The sequence below is a fragment of the Palaemon carinicauda genome, chromosome 18 (genome assembly GCF_036898095.1).
Source record: "Palaemon carinicauda isolate YSFRI2023 chromosome 18, ASM3689809v2, whole genome shotgun sequence".
In the NCBI taxonomy this organism is placed as follows: domain Eukaryota; kingdom Metazoa; phylum Arthropoda; class Malacostraca; order Decapoda; family Palaemonidae; genus Palaemon; species Palaemon carinicauda.
In genome coordinates, this window is record NC_090742.1 from 50,993,699 (window position 1) to 51,009,342 (window position 15,644).

Sequence of the window (15,644 nt, forward strand, 5' to 3'; positions counted from 1 at the left end):
TATTAATGGCCAAATTACTGTCTGCCAAAGATAAATAAGGAACAACAGGAAAAAACCACTTACATCATCGTTCAGTAGTATTGAGGACAACTCGTAACAGAGCGAACACAAATCCGGGAACCAAACCATATACTGGGCTTGTCCCGGTTCTCGGATAAAGGGGATGGCGCAGTGTGCGTGGGACCGACAGAGGTCATGCCCAACGGGGTCGTTGAACGAGGCAGGGCATCCTTGGGCAGTACAACGGACCTTCTGTAAAAGAAAGGAGACATAAGTCTTGATGTTCCTTGAAACTCTGGTAAGGGGTTAAAAACCCTACTAACAGATATTAGATTAATGCAATATTGGTGCTTAAGGGAATTCAGTGAGAGCCGGAGCTCCATATTAAAACACATTAAATATAAAAGCACCAGCAATGGCAATGGGGCTGTATCATTTTAAAGATAATAATGAAATAAGAATAAATAATCTAAAGCAATCTGCCGACCTCTGAGGGTCGGGGAAGGAGTGACAGGCCCGTAAAATAAATATAAAACACAAGCCGTAGCTAAAGGCCAGGCTAATATAAGTGTGAAGTGTATTGGCGATCTCCGGTGAAGCCGGAGGTCGATGAAAGGTCCTGAATAATACAATTGTGAATAATAATTCAATTGTGAAATTTATAAAACACAAGCCGTAGCTAAAGGCTAAGGCTAATATAATAGTAAAGCGTATAGACGATCTCCGGTGAAGCCGGAGGTCGATGAAAGGTCCTGAATAATTCTATTGGAATAATAAATCAATTGTAATAACAATGGATATTTTTGTGGATATGGCCGTGGCCTGAGACCGGAGTAAGGGCCACCGGAGGATCGTATCTAAACAATATGAAGCCCGTCCCAGAGGGTTGTAAGTAAACAATATATATAACAATAGTTCCAAAGTCATTGAGAATCCCTCATAGCTGAGTAGAACTCAAGGCGGAGTGGAAAATTGTTCAGAACTACTCCCAAGCCGTAACGGGGAGAGGACGGAACTCGGGACCTAATAAATAACGCTAACTATTGAAAAGTAACCAAAAACTAAATAACTCGTAAGCTATCATACACCCGTAGAGGGAGGGGTGAGGGAGGGAGAACCCGTTGAACGCACAAAACGGATAACGGGAAATCCGCTCACCCACCTGAGCTAAGAAAGAAAACGAGAGAAAGGGGTAACTCGTGACTGAGAACAGAAAACGGGAACCCCAATCTCTCGCTCCCTTGGTCACAAAAACAGGACTTATAAGCACACAACACTATTATAAACGTATAATAATAAAATTCTAACACAAAATAAGACTACGAACGAAGAATAGCGTCTGCTAAAACCTAAATTATAGGGAAATAGTCGACTGACGAACGCCCCGGTGGGGCGGGTACTAAACTATAATAAAGCTAGAACGCTATTCTTGTTCGCAGACTGGACTGCTAGCAAAAAGTACCATGGGAATAATAACGATAATAATAACGATGGTTCAAAAGGCATAAGGCTAGGGACTTAACCAAGAACCTAAGTGACAGAGTACCAAACGGGCAAGCTAAAATGAACTCCCAGCAAGACAAGGGAACAAACAATGGCCGCCAACGGACGGGCCCAGACGGTAATGATAAAACAGACTATACTGGTTAGAAGACAAAAGCCCGGTACTACAAAAGCTGTCAAAACAAACTATGGTACTTAACATTGGAATGGGTGAAGATGGAGCTTCGGTCATGACGAAATAAATCCACGAGTGTGAAAAAACGCCGAGAGCACAACAAGATACACACAATTCGAGCAGTCCAAAAAGAAGGATGTTGTTCAGATGGCGCTCGCGTGGGGGCGTGGGTGGCGGGACTCTGGTAGATTGGCTGGTGCCTCTGTATCGGCCCATCCCTTTGACGAAGGAATTAACTAAATGGAAGACAGCCTGTGAATAGTGGCTTTCACGCGCCTTTGCTTTATACACGACACCCACAAGGTGCTCGCGCGAGGGTTGTAACCTCTGCATTCCATGCTTTTATCTTTCTCTGGTATAATTGGAAGTTTTATCAGAAAAGTATATTAGAAGGACTCCTTTTCACCGGCCGCCACAGGTCGACCCAGAAATAATAATAGTAATAATAATGATAATAATAATTGGAAAAATATAATTAAAAGACATATTGAAAAAAGTTAATTTTCAGTCTTGAATAAGAGTGCAAGGAGTTATAATATATTTTGTTAGTAAATCTAATATATTTATTAATAACTAATCTGTTTAGGCCATCCTTATTAGAATTACAGATGTTAACTCTTTTGAGTGTTAAAACTTTTTTATAATAATGTGAATGATAAATGAGCAGGGAGTTCTAAGTGTAGGTCCCCCATGTTGCTTGTATTTACTACTGTGTTCCAGAATAATCTTAAGATATTTTATGCATTGTATGAGGATTCAAATGTGTATGTATTTAGTATTGTAGGGTGATGAATGTTAAAAATGCTGGTAAGGATTGAAATGATGTATCTATAAGAGATTTTGTCACATCCAGGATTTTAGTACAGTAAATGTGATTGCGCAATGAAAGTCTTGCCTCAGCCTCATGATTTTTTTATTGATATTTTGAGGAAATATTTAGAATAATTAAGTTTCACTTTTAGTAGTTTGAAATATCTGCAGTGCCAATGGTTAAGATTACTTTTTTATATCAGGTTTCTTATATTGTAGTTTGTAAACAATTACCTGCAAATATCTTTGAGGACTTGTGAATATTATATTTTACCATACAGTAATGCATAGTATTTGTATTATTTTGTTGTTTTCTGATAGTCTAATATCAAACTTAAGTATAGTCTTCTCTAATGGCATTCCAGATATTATATGCTGGCGTCATAGAATTGGATGGTTACACATAATCACAACTTTATGGCTTGGTAATCTTTGCTGGGCATCTGCTCAACCTCGTCTTGCTCGAGCATATTTGAAGCAATCCCTAGGTCTTACTCAAGAATTAGCTTTACCTTTGAGGTAAGTAATAATATTTAGGTTTATTTTGATTTATTAATACTATTTCAGTGAAATTTCCATGAGAATCATGTGTTAAAAAGCTCTTTCATAGTAAAAAAGATGAACAAATTCTTGCAAAGATGCATGGAAATCCTTTGCTCCCTATATTCAAGATCAAAGACAATAAAGGGAACTGAATATCGGTTGAATTTTGTGTGGAAACCCTCTGCGTTCTCGGTTCAAGATCAAAGACAATAAAAGGAAGACCTGAATGTCAGTTGAATTTTATGTGCAAAACCTTTGCTTCCTCTATTCAAGATGAAAGACAATAAAAGAAAGAACGGAGTGTCGTTTGAATTCCTTTGAGCCTTTACCCTCTGTAATAGGGCACAAAGGCAAAAGATGGCTCTAATCTACCGTATGTTTGTCATCTGCTTCTCATTGACTTAAGTCTTCTGGTTATCAGCTATGTTATCACCATTTGTGGAACAAGTGGCCAGCATTATGAATACTGTCTTGATACATAGAAATGGACTATCCTGAAATAATCCATTTTCTCACCCATTAACCCATGTAAAATTAAATAGATTGAATGTATTGTACTGTATATACAGTACAGTATGATTCACTGGCAGAATATGTGTATTTCACCCATGTCAGAGATTATACATTTGAATATGGCTTGGGCTTATTCTAGGTTAAGATCACTGGGAGGATCTTATTTTACTAATAAAGGCCTATTCTTTGCAAACACATACCTTTTGAAACAAAAGATATATTGAGTACAAAACAAAGAGTATCTTCTCTGAACATATGCATATAGTTTCATTAGAATTTGAATCTTAGCAAAGCTTAGGGAAAACTAGACCTTCCACAACTTAAATTCTCCACTCTTAGTTTTGGGTCCGGGTCCTAATTTGAATATATAGTGTAGAATCTTTCCATATATTCTGTAAGTTATATTTGAGATATGTCTATATAGTAATTACCCCACCCTACATCATTAATTGTTGCCAGCTGGCCTAATATGTAGCTTTTTTTTCTGAACCTGAAATCGTAATTACCCTAACGCTCATTTTTCACTTTCCTTATTCTAAAGCTTTCAATTATTTCCCCTTCTACAAAATTACCTTAAATCTTTCATCTGTCCCCTCCTCTATAAGACAATGATTAGCAAAAAGAAATGTTACCTAAGGAGCCATGTCTGTTTTTTTTTGACATGCTTAGATTAAAAACTAAAAGTACACACTCAGATTGACAAGATAATTATATTGTACAGTATTCATACAGAGATATCTCAACTATTTTCAAACATTCAAAGCATATGCATCACACCCGAGAAATTTACTCCAGTAGCGGATGCAATGTTTATGCTTTATTAAGTTTTTTGGTAAAGAATATCATGTACAGGAGTGTGATATGTTTTACCTTGGGGATGAAGTTACATACTTGAACTCATACAGTACTTAGTGGCTTCTAGATGTAAACAAATTTGTCAGAGGCAGCTTATATTTACCTTTACATAGCACTCTAGTATTTATAATATTGTCTATGTATGCAATGTATATTGCTACTACAATTTTTTCATAATTAGTGTATGTAAAGTTTTGACATAGGAATTCCTGGTACACTTTGCTCTGAAGAAGTGCACCCAGCCATACCCTTACTGGCTTGCGAGTTCCTGTGTGTAATACCGTCCACCATCTCTCCCTACTCTATCTGTTTGGTTACTAGCTGCGAAGTAAGGTTGGAGCCAGGTGTACCAGGGTTGCCTGTATCCAACTGTACATGTACTGTATTTACTACTTGTATAAAAAAACTTTTTGCTATTTTCATCGTAATGGTTTGACGTAAAGTGCCGTAATGCCACGTGAATTTTATTTTTACATTTAATATTCAAGGATCACTGACGTAAAGTCAGAACTAACGTAAGCTTAAGTGAGGTAAACTGCGATACTACTGTACATGTATTGAACACGAGTAAGTACTTAAAACCTGCTATCATTATGAAAACCAGATAACTTTGTTAATAAGCTTCTATGGGAAATACACTTCTGTACAGTAACACACTTTATTGTTATTGTACGACATCGAAACTTACTTAAGGTTAGGTAAAATGCCATAAAGTGTACGGTATTTGGTTTTTTAATCAATACTTACGATGAGCAACATAGAATCAGAACTGATGTAAAGAGGGTATTACTATACATTCAATATACATCCTAACCTTATCTTGACTTTGAAAATATGTTAAAAGTCTTATTAAGATTATCTACATTTTAATGTTGACATATGCAGCCATGTGTGTAATAACAATGATAGATGTTTTATATATTGAATTTTATATTATCCCATCATACCGTAAAAAGGAAAAGATTTTTTTGATTGCGAGAAAACATAATAAACAAGTAATGCTTAAGTATAAGTGTGAATAATAGAGGTGCACTGATAAATAGAAATTGATACAAATGTAGTGAAAATTACAGTTGGGGCTCCTTATTTGTGGGGGTTAGGTAACAGACAGGCTCGAAGATTGAGAATCCACGAATGATTGCTGCCCTAGGGTGGGTCAACATCATAACCTTCCTACTCACTGATCTTCACCTACCTGAAGTTTACTAACAGTTTACTCAAAGGGAATGAGTACTCTAAGGGAATGTGTTGTCACATATGTTGTTTATCATCCTCATAGATTTTGTGATACAAAGAATGGTTAGGGATGGTGGAAGAGGATTGGATTGTATTGGTAACAGGAAATTATCGGACCTAGAGTATGCTGATGACGTCCTTTTTAGCAAAACGCCACGGGACTTGCAAAGCTTGCTTACCAGAATGCATGAAACATGAGGTTGGGCTCAAAATAAATAGAAGAAAGACAAGAGATGATGAGAACGGAATATGCAATGGAAGATGAAATATCATTAGAAAGGATTAATGTGGTAGAATCATTTAAATATTTAGGAACTATGATCTCTAATATAGAGTCTTTAGAATTGGAGTTTAATGAAAGATTGAAAATAGCAAATCAGACAATGACTTGGTTAAGTAGAATTTGGAAATAGAATTGCCTGAAATTACAGATAAAAATCAGAATATATATCAGTTTCGTTAGATCGGTGTTACAGTAAGGAAATGAGTCATGGTATGACATTGAAACAATATCCAACAGATTTTGCAGATTTGATAACAAAGCCCTCAGAAGAATATTAGGAGTTAATGGCAGGACAGGATTAGAAATTAAACTATAAGAAAGATTACTCAAGTGCCATATGTGTATGAGATCATGGTGAGGGGTAGATGGAGATGGTTTGGGCATGCTCTTCGCATTCCCCAAGAGAGATTAGTTCACCAGACTTTTAACTGGGCTACACAAGGCACTAGAAGAGTTGGAGACCCAGGCCTACATGGCTGAGGACTTTGAAGCCTGAAATAGCGGATGATGAATGAAGAGGTATTGATTTAAAAGCTCAAGATAGAGATGGCTGATAAAATATAACTGAGGCCCTTTGCATCCAAAGGAATAGGAGATAATGATGATGAGTTTACTAACATACTAGGTGACCCAATGTACAGCACTACATTCTTTTCACTTCTTTCTACCATAATATTTTAGTTTATACTACTTTTCAGAGGTAATTGTACATTATTAACACAGCTTCAGTTCTAGGTAAGACTTCTCATAACACGAAAGTCAATGCCACAGCACGCTTTGTATAGTAACAACAAAACACTTTCTGGTATATAACATCACTTAATGATACTGTAGAATAAATAAGTCACTAATAGTTGATGGTTGGAATGTACACTCGCCTGCAAAAATATCGCTACCTGTTTCATCATGTTTTGGTATCTTGTAAGAATAATAATGAAAAAGAAGTATCCGGCAACTCTTTTTTCCGACTATGTCAATAATTAGAGTTCAATCAGTGCAAGACGAATCCCTGTTGATTGCGTACACATTCCACGCACTAGTTCTACTCAAAGTCAGTCTCTCTCTGAACTCTTTCCCTCTCACTTTCAAATATAGAATAGGATCATTGAATAGGTAAATTAAACAAGTATGTTAGACAATAATTTATTCTATACCCTAATCAAAATATTGAACCAAAAAATTATAAAGTCTAGGCTCTAATCTACAAAAGTAATTGCCCTCCCATCTCTCTCTCTCTCTCTCTCTCTCTCTCTCTCTCTCTCTCTCTCTCTCTCTCTCTCTCTCTCTCAGTATTTCACATTACCTCCTGTTTTATATATTACTTGGGTTAGTCACCTCGACATGGATCCAATGAGATTCGCACAATAGTTTTCAGGACGTGTAGGTCTACATAATCCCACACTTGTATGGTTAATTAAAGAATTCTTATTCTTAATGTTAATAGCATCCCAGTGGCTTGCCATCTTTGCCCAAAGATTTTATATTGGATTTAAATCGAGTGATTTAGCAGGCCACTCAATCCTAATAATCTTAGGGTGATTGTTTAACCAATCTGTTACTGATTTAGAATTATGTATGGGGCAGTTATCCATAACAAGAAATATACGCTCTGGTTCTGGGATCAACATTGCTCTAACAGTTGTTAGCAGTACTTGGTCCATGATTTGAACACATTGTTCGCTCTTAAGTCTTTCCTCAATTTCAATAAGCTCTCTTGGTCCACTTTTTGCCATCCATCTCCACAAAGCTGCTGTTATTCTCCCACTTCATTTTGTTGGCTAGGTGTTCTCTTGGCCGTATCTGATGGATAAAAATAAGAAAGGTTATATATATATATATATATATATATATATATATATATATATATATATATATATATATATATATATATATATATATATATATATATATATATATATATATATATAAGTATATAAAACAAGGCACTTCCCCCAATTTTGGGGAGTAGCCGACATCAAACAAATGAAAAAAAGGGGACCTTTCTTCTCTTCGTTCCTCTCAGCCTGACGAGGGACTCAACCGAGTTCGGCTGCAACTGCTAGGGTGCCACAGCCCACCCTCCCCTGCTATCCACCACAGAGGAAGCTTCATAACGCTGAATCCCCTACTGCTGCTACCTCCCGGGGTCATCTAAGGTGACCGGAGGAAGCAGCAGGGCCTACCAGAACTGCGGCACAATCGCTTGTCATTCATTCCTATTTCTAGCGTGCTCTCTTACCTCTCACATTTATCCTCCTATCACCTAGAGCTTTCTTCACTCCATCCATCCACCCAAACCTTTCTGCTCAAATATAGATGCCTTTAGACTCTCCTAATCTTAAGACATCACTTCCTCTTCCTGTATTACTCTCCCCCCCCCCCCTTGTAGCTAGTATCTTGACTATTTCAGTTTGAAACCCTGATGGACTTGGTGCTTTACCATTTTTCATTTTACTCAATGATCTCTTAACTTCTGTATTCCGTATCTCCATCACTGGCCCCTCCACCCTTTGTGCTTCATCCCGCTCCTCTCTCTCATTTTGAGTATTCAATAGTTGTTCAAGATATTCTCTTCATCTCCTCCTAATGTCTTCATCCCAATGCAATATGTTCCCATTTTTATCCCTGATGACTCCCAGTTTCCCCAAATCCTGTCTGTTTTCGTCAAGTATGAAATCTTATAGATATCCTTTTCTCCTATTTTGATCCTAGCCTTTCATTCAATTGTTCTACTGCTTATCCAATAGCTATAATATTCCTCTTGGAATCTTTTCCCTCTTCTCTACTGTATCTCTGCTCGATGTGCATGACTTTCCAGTCCTTAAATGCCTTTGATTTTCTTTTAACTGGCTCTGGCACGTCTCTATCCCACCACCACTTTTCTCCTTTCTACACACCGTATCCACTGGTTCTTTACACCAATTCCTCAATTTCCCCTACACATATTTCTTTCATACCAACCCAGATATTTTCTATGTTACTCTCTCCAATCTCTAAGTTCAACCTTTCTTGCCGTCTCTCTCACAATACCCCTAAATTGCTCACCCTTTTCTCCTTCAAGTTCCTAAATAATAATTCTAGATCCTCCTTTCTTTTTTGGGGGTTTCTAGCTCTAATTTTAAAATCCATCAGTACCAGTTTATGTTGTTTAACACATGCTTCCCCCAAAATCACTTTACAGTTTATCACCATTTTTGTCAGCCCCTCTAACCTGGATGTAATCTATTTGGCTTTCCACTCCACTTTTGTAGGTTATCAGGTGCTTATCCAACTTCTAAAACCCGGAGTTCATACATTCCAATTCAAAAGTATGAGACATCTCTTAATATATACTCCCATCTTCATTTTTAATTCCAAACCCATGGCCTTCATATACCTCCTCATATTCCCCAATCTGCCATTCATTTTTAATTCTATAATAAGCTTCTCCCTTTTCACTGTTCTAATATATACCTCAAACTCTTGTTTAAATTTGAAAAGCTCAAAACTATCAAAGATAGATTAATTAGGCTGCAGAAAATTCAAATGCGGTTGTGGCATTATCGTCATCATTCCCTCTTTAATCAACTAGCCTAGTCTTTTTTGGATTACCCTTGAACGGGAAGTAAGGTTTCTTAAACTCTTTGAACTTTAATCAGCAGTCATGAAAACACACTCCTTATAAGACTTTCTAAATTAGGATAGTCCCCAGCATGAGACAAAAAGAGAATGCTCATCACAATTGCCCAAAAATAATTCCTATGTAGAACAACACAGTGATTTTAAATGAATCTTGAAAAGAGATCTTTAGATCACAAAAATAAGTACTGTACTGAACAAACATAAACCCAGCAATGTCGAGCTGCCGAGTGAACATCTTCCTGTTCTGAGGTGGACATTGAGACTGAAGAAGTGATACGACATGTGCAGCATGTTGTTAGGTGCTAGTAATTCTTATTGCTTTACTGAGGTCAGTATTATATTAAGAGGGAAAAAATGGTAAATTTCTTAACCCTTTTACCCCCAAAGGACGTACTGGTACGTTTCACAAAACACATCCCTTTACCCCCATGGACGTACCGGTACGTCCTTGCAAAAAACTGCTATTTACAATTTTTCTTTGCATATTTTTGATAATTTTTTGAGAAACTTCAGGCATTTTCCGAGAGAATGAGGCCAACCTGACCTCCCTATGTCAAAAATTAAGGCTGTTAGAGCAATTTGAAAAATATATACTGCAAAATGTGCTTGAAAAAAAAATAACCTATGGGGGTTAAGGGTTGGAAAGTTCCAAATAGCCTGGGGGTAAAAGGGTTAATTTTATTAGGTAATATCACCATTCCAGCCTTCTGGAAATAAAAGTTATATGAATTTTCCTGAGAGGTTCATATAAATAGTTAAAGTACTTTAAAAGAGTAATTAACTGTCTTGCAATTGCACATATGATAAGGATGATAATTATCTGAGACTCGGAGGCTCAGTCAAGCATACACAGTGTGTTTTAGTATTTAAGAGGAACTGAAATTTCTGGGATCAGATTGTGACCACAATAAAAGCTAATTAAAAGTGCAGTAATTTGTTTGAAATGAAACAAAACTATTATTGATACTGTACAATTATTTATTTGAATAACAATTTATTCTTTTTTATCAAATGTTAATAGTATTTTTTAATTGACAGGACAGGAGAGTTGTTGGAACTACTAGCTCGTGTGGACTTACTTTGTGATCAATTTGATGACTGTCTTGTGAAAGTAGATAGTCTTCTAGCACTTCTTATCGTGCATCCATCCAATCCTCAAGCTTTCACTGCCATGTCTCAAAAATCAGAGATGGCACGGGAGGTACCCCAGACTCATAAAGATGGGATTGATCATCCAGCTTTCCAAATTTTTTCATCTGATAATTTTGAAGAAGAAAACATTCGAGATTGTAGTAATCAAGATTTTGATTTGAAGTCTGTCAGTTTTGATACAAGGTTAATAGTAGTGGGTCCTGCTAAACGTGTTAGTCAGCTAACAGTGCCACAGGCACCCCCCTCTCCCTCACTAAGGTATAGAGAGGAAGCCTCTATTGTTCAGTTTGAACCTTGCCCACAAGAGAAATTTGGATGCCAAGTTTGCTCCACTCCTGCAGTTCATCAATTGCGAATGTCAGCAGCAGTGCTATTTGGCTATATACTTGCCTACAAAGGGAATTTTTGGCCTGCTAAGAAAAACCTTTATAAGGTAAGTAAGTATATTTTTGGTTAACTATTGGTCAATACAGTATTACATATTCCATTTTAACCCTTTTCCCACCATGTGTGACATTGATGGGGCAACCTGCTGCATTTATGTTGAATCTATGAACATAAGCTTAAATATCTTTGGTAATTGACAGAAAGTAATCCTTGGAAATTTGCAGTTGTCAGTAATTCTAATGAGACTGAAATAGTAAATGAGTGAAAAAAATGAATGCTAGCCAGACAAAAATTATTATATGATAAGGATATTAATAATGCTGATCTATAATTGGAATTTTAACATGATAAGGTATTTAAAACCACAAATAATTCATTTCTTTCTTGTGTCGTTCTTACTTACTAGTGGATCATTTTCAAATTACAAAAAGTCTTAAAGGAAAATGGTAAGTAACTTTAAAAAAGAATGATTAAAACAAGAGAGGTAAGACAGTTGAATTATAAGAATAAGTATAAGATAAAAAATAGTAACAGATATTAGATTACATTCAATTGAAAATGAAGTAATGTATAGAATATGTTTATGATTAGCTTTATTTAATTTAAACAAACTGCTGTTTTTTCAAGTTTTTGATAGACTGTAGAGACAGAGTTAATGTAAATTATTTTTAAAACAATATCATTTTGGTGATTATGTCAACCTTTCATTTACTTTTTTGCTCCTTCACCAATTCTGTACATTTAAAAACCATTTGAAATTATTATTTTTATGAACCTCCCCTAATGTTCATATTGCTTTTACTCCAGAAGCTCGATATAACCATGTTTACACCCAACATTTAAAAAAAAAAAAAGAATATATTTTCTTTCCTTTCAAAAGATGGATGCCTCCAGTAAAGTAATGAAGCAATCTAGCAGTTGATTATAAGTAGAACACAAACAGTTTCCCATTCTTCAGTTTTTCTGTTGTAATTGTTTCATCAAGATGTATCCTTTTTCTAGATCATGAGAAGTTTTTATTGTGTTTTAAGTTATCTTATTATTATTATTATTATTATTATTATTATTATTATTATTATTATTATTATTATTAGCTAAGATACAACCCTAGTTGGAAAAGCAAGATGCTATAAGGCCAAGGGCTCCAATAGGGAAAAATAACCAAGTGAGGAAAGGAAATAAGGAAATAAATAAATGATATAAGTAGTAATAAAAATAAAAATAAAATATTTTAAAAACATTTACATTAAAATAAATATTTGATTTATAAAATATAAAAGGACTTATGTAAGCCTGTTCAACATAAAAGCATTTGCTGCGAGTTTGAACTTATGGAGTTCTACTGATTCAACTACCCAATTTGGAAGATCATTCCAGAACTTGGTCACAGCTGGAATAAAACTTCTAGAGTACTGTGTAGTATTTGTTAGAACTTCTGCCTAAGGAAAGGAGTGTGTCTTGAATAAACACTGCGAGGAGTACAATGTCTCAAGGTTTCTCTCAGGGAAAATTTGTTTCAAGTTGGAATGTTTATGGAACTCAATAATACACTGCCATGGTAAATCTTCTACTTCGTAAACAGAACAACTGTCATTCGATTGTCATAGATACTGGGGAGAAAAAGTGATTGCTGTACTGTATTAGTTCGAAGGGAATTATACAGAAATTAGTTGTTAGTTGTGGAGTTGATAATGAGATGACAAGCTAATAATCACTTACCAGGCAAGTTAGTGATAAACCATATACACAATTATGAGTTGAAAATGTTGATACGATTACAGTACTTGGTATAGGGTATCTTGTTTTATTTCAATAGTGGGGGATGTAAGATTGTATTTATATCTTAACTTATTTAATTTCCTTTGGTATTCTCAGAAGACCAGAGAGTCTTCTCTTGTGGGTAGCAAGTCTGGCTTATCTGCCAGGTTGCTTATACTAACCTGAATTCCATAGTCAAATCTAGTGATCATAATTACATAATGTTCCTTCAGTAAGGGTTCCTGATGTTCAATGCACCTTGCAGAGTTAAGTTCTCATCATCTAAAATTCTTTAATTAATGTAGATCTTTCTGCAGCTAAACCCCTCAAGTTCCGTATCCATAGTCGTTTTCAACTATATTGTAAGAAAGAAAACTGATTAGGTAGCCTGAATCTTTACATCCCTCCTCTCACTAAATTAAGCTCTCTTAAACAACACGGGAAAATAGCCCAGTGAGGAAAAGGAACAAGGAATAAATGATATAATATAAGAGTAAAAACAAAACATGAGGAAGAGACATTAGATAGAATAGTGTGCCCGAGTGTACCCTCAAGCAAGAGAAAACTAACCTAAGACAATGGAAGACCATGGTACAGAGGCTTTGGCAAAACTAGAACACAATGGTTTGATTTTGGATTGTTGTCCTCCTAGAAGAGGTGCTTACCATAGCCAAAGAGTCTTACCCTACCAAGAGGAAAGTGGGTACTGAACAATTACAGTGCAGTAACCCCTTGGGTGAAGAAGAATTGTTTGGTAATTTCAGTGTTGTCAGGTGTATGAGGACAGAGAAAAATATGTAAAGAATAGGCCAGACTATTCGGTATATGTGTGTGTACGCAAAAGGAAAATGAACTGTAACCAAAGAGAAGGATCCAATGTAGTACTGTCTGGTCAGTCAAAAGACCCCATACTTCTTGAGCAGCATGAAAATCATGTAGTAATAAATCATAAAAGTGCTTCTGTCTCAAGGCAGAATTTCAGAAGATATTTACAAAGTACATTCAGAGGACAAGGTAGATAATTATTTCTAACCATTACCATTTATCAAAATTTTCCAGTGAAATAGTAGCTTATATTGCAGGCTTTGTTGTTTTTAAGTTATAAAGTCTTTACAGTGTTTAGTCTGCATTGATGCATTAATGTTGAATTGTAATTATCATCACACCCTCATAAAATTAGAAATAAAAGGATATTTGATTTATCCATTAAATTATGTAATTGGTATACATTACTTGTGGAAAATACATAATGATGTCTAGCAACAGACACTGGGGAGAGCAAACTTCTTTAAATTAATCAAGTTCCGCATTAGCAGCTTACAAAGGCAAAACAGTGACTTACCACTTGGCCAAGTGGTGAGTCATTGTCTATACAAGTTTGCCTGACCAGTGTTTGACTCCCGGCCGGTCACAAGCTCTTGTCTTTGTGTGATTTCGCCTGGGGCTCTGATCCCGAGGTCGTTAAGAGAATCCAGACATTAATGGCTTATTTGAATATATATATATATATATATATATATATATATATATATATATACAGTATATATATATATATATATATATATATATATATATATATATGTGTATATATATATATTATATGTATGTATGTATATATGAAGTTAATGAAAAGTTTGCATTGTATTTTGAAGTAATGAAGTGAGGTCTTGTGTATAATGAAATTATGAACTACATTTTCTATAACAGTGGCAGAAAGTCAATCCCCTTTACCCTTTATTCATGCCATAAAATACTCATTATGAAAATAAACATTGGAAAAATAAGAGAAGCGTCTTATTAATCATTATGGTTTGTTGTCTCTTCTGCCATTCCTGAGCGTGGCCGTCCCGCTGTTAACTGGCTTCACTTAAGTCGGCCGGCTAATGCCAATTTTTAAGGATAGGACTTTGCCATTCATACCATTTAATTAGGTGACTTGTGTCATCTCCAAACTACATAGGATTTTTGCCTCTGACCTTCGGGTTTGCGACGCCAGGGCGATTTATTCTGAAAATTAGTGTTTTTCAAATTGTATCTCCTCTCTTGATACTTAATATTAGGACCTGATATTATTACCCTATATAGACCTCCAATAAAATAGAGAGTTTTTTCTAAAAGTAATTTTTTTGCTAGATATGAATTTTTTCATTATAGTAAAAAAAATAAACACTGAATCAAGGAGAAAACTAAGCTAAAATATGAAGCAAAAAGTGGAAAAAGAAGTTCTATTTGATTGTTTTATAATTTCTTTCTAAGTTGTATACCAAATTTCAATGCTATATCTTTAAAACTAAGGGAGAAGAGAGAATTTGAAAGTCATTATAGTTTAGAGATTCATAGATTCAAAGTTTGTCTTTGTATTTTTACAAAGACAATATTTATAAATCATGATTATTATGAATTTTATGTTTCTTTTTGGATATCAATAAACCAAAACAATGTTATATATCATAATCTAATCATAAATAAAGATCCCTTTTTTTTCAATATCTTGATTCTTTAGGTGACATGGTCACTCCATCATATCTCTCCTTCACTAACAATGCTAATATCGCCGATATTACCCACTTCTGAACTCTTATTAGAGGGAATTTTCTTCTTCCATGTGTTAGTAAGATGTTGAAATTGTCTTTTTGGCATGATGAAATTCTTGCCAAAACCAAAAAAAACAGACATTAAAGCTAGCGAATGTCAGAGGTTAAACTCAAAGTGTACTCTCTTTGTGGTTTGTGCTAGCCCTGAAGGGTATAATCATACAATTTCCTGTCTTATGACTCATGGAATCTATACAGATGTCATTGCTCACAA

General features: G+C 35.3%; 1 protein-coding gene across 4 annotated transcripts in view; it reads left to right on the forward strand.

Annotated features, from left to right (window-relative positions):
• Positions 1–15,644, forward strand: part of LOC137657816 (uncharacterized) — a 514,523-nt gene that overhangs the window by 399,523 nt on the left and 99,356 nt on the right. For all 4 annotated transcript variants that reach the window (XM_068392347.1, XM_068392350.1, XM_068392348.1 and 1 more), the window contains exons 16-17: positions 2,854–3,007; positions 10,578–11,124. In XM_068392347.1, coding sequence (XP_068248448.1) covers positions 2,854–3,007; positions 10,578–11,124 — 701 coding nt within the window. The remainder of the gene's footprint in view (positions 1–2,853; positions 3,008–10,577; positions 11,125–15,644) is intronic.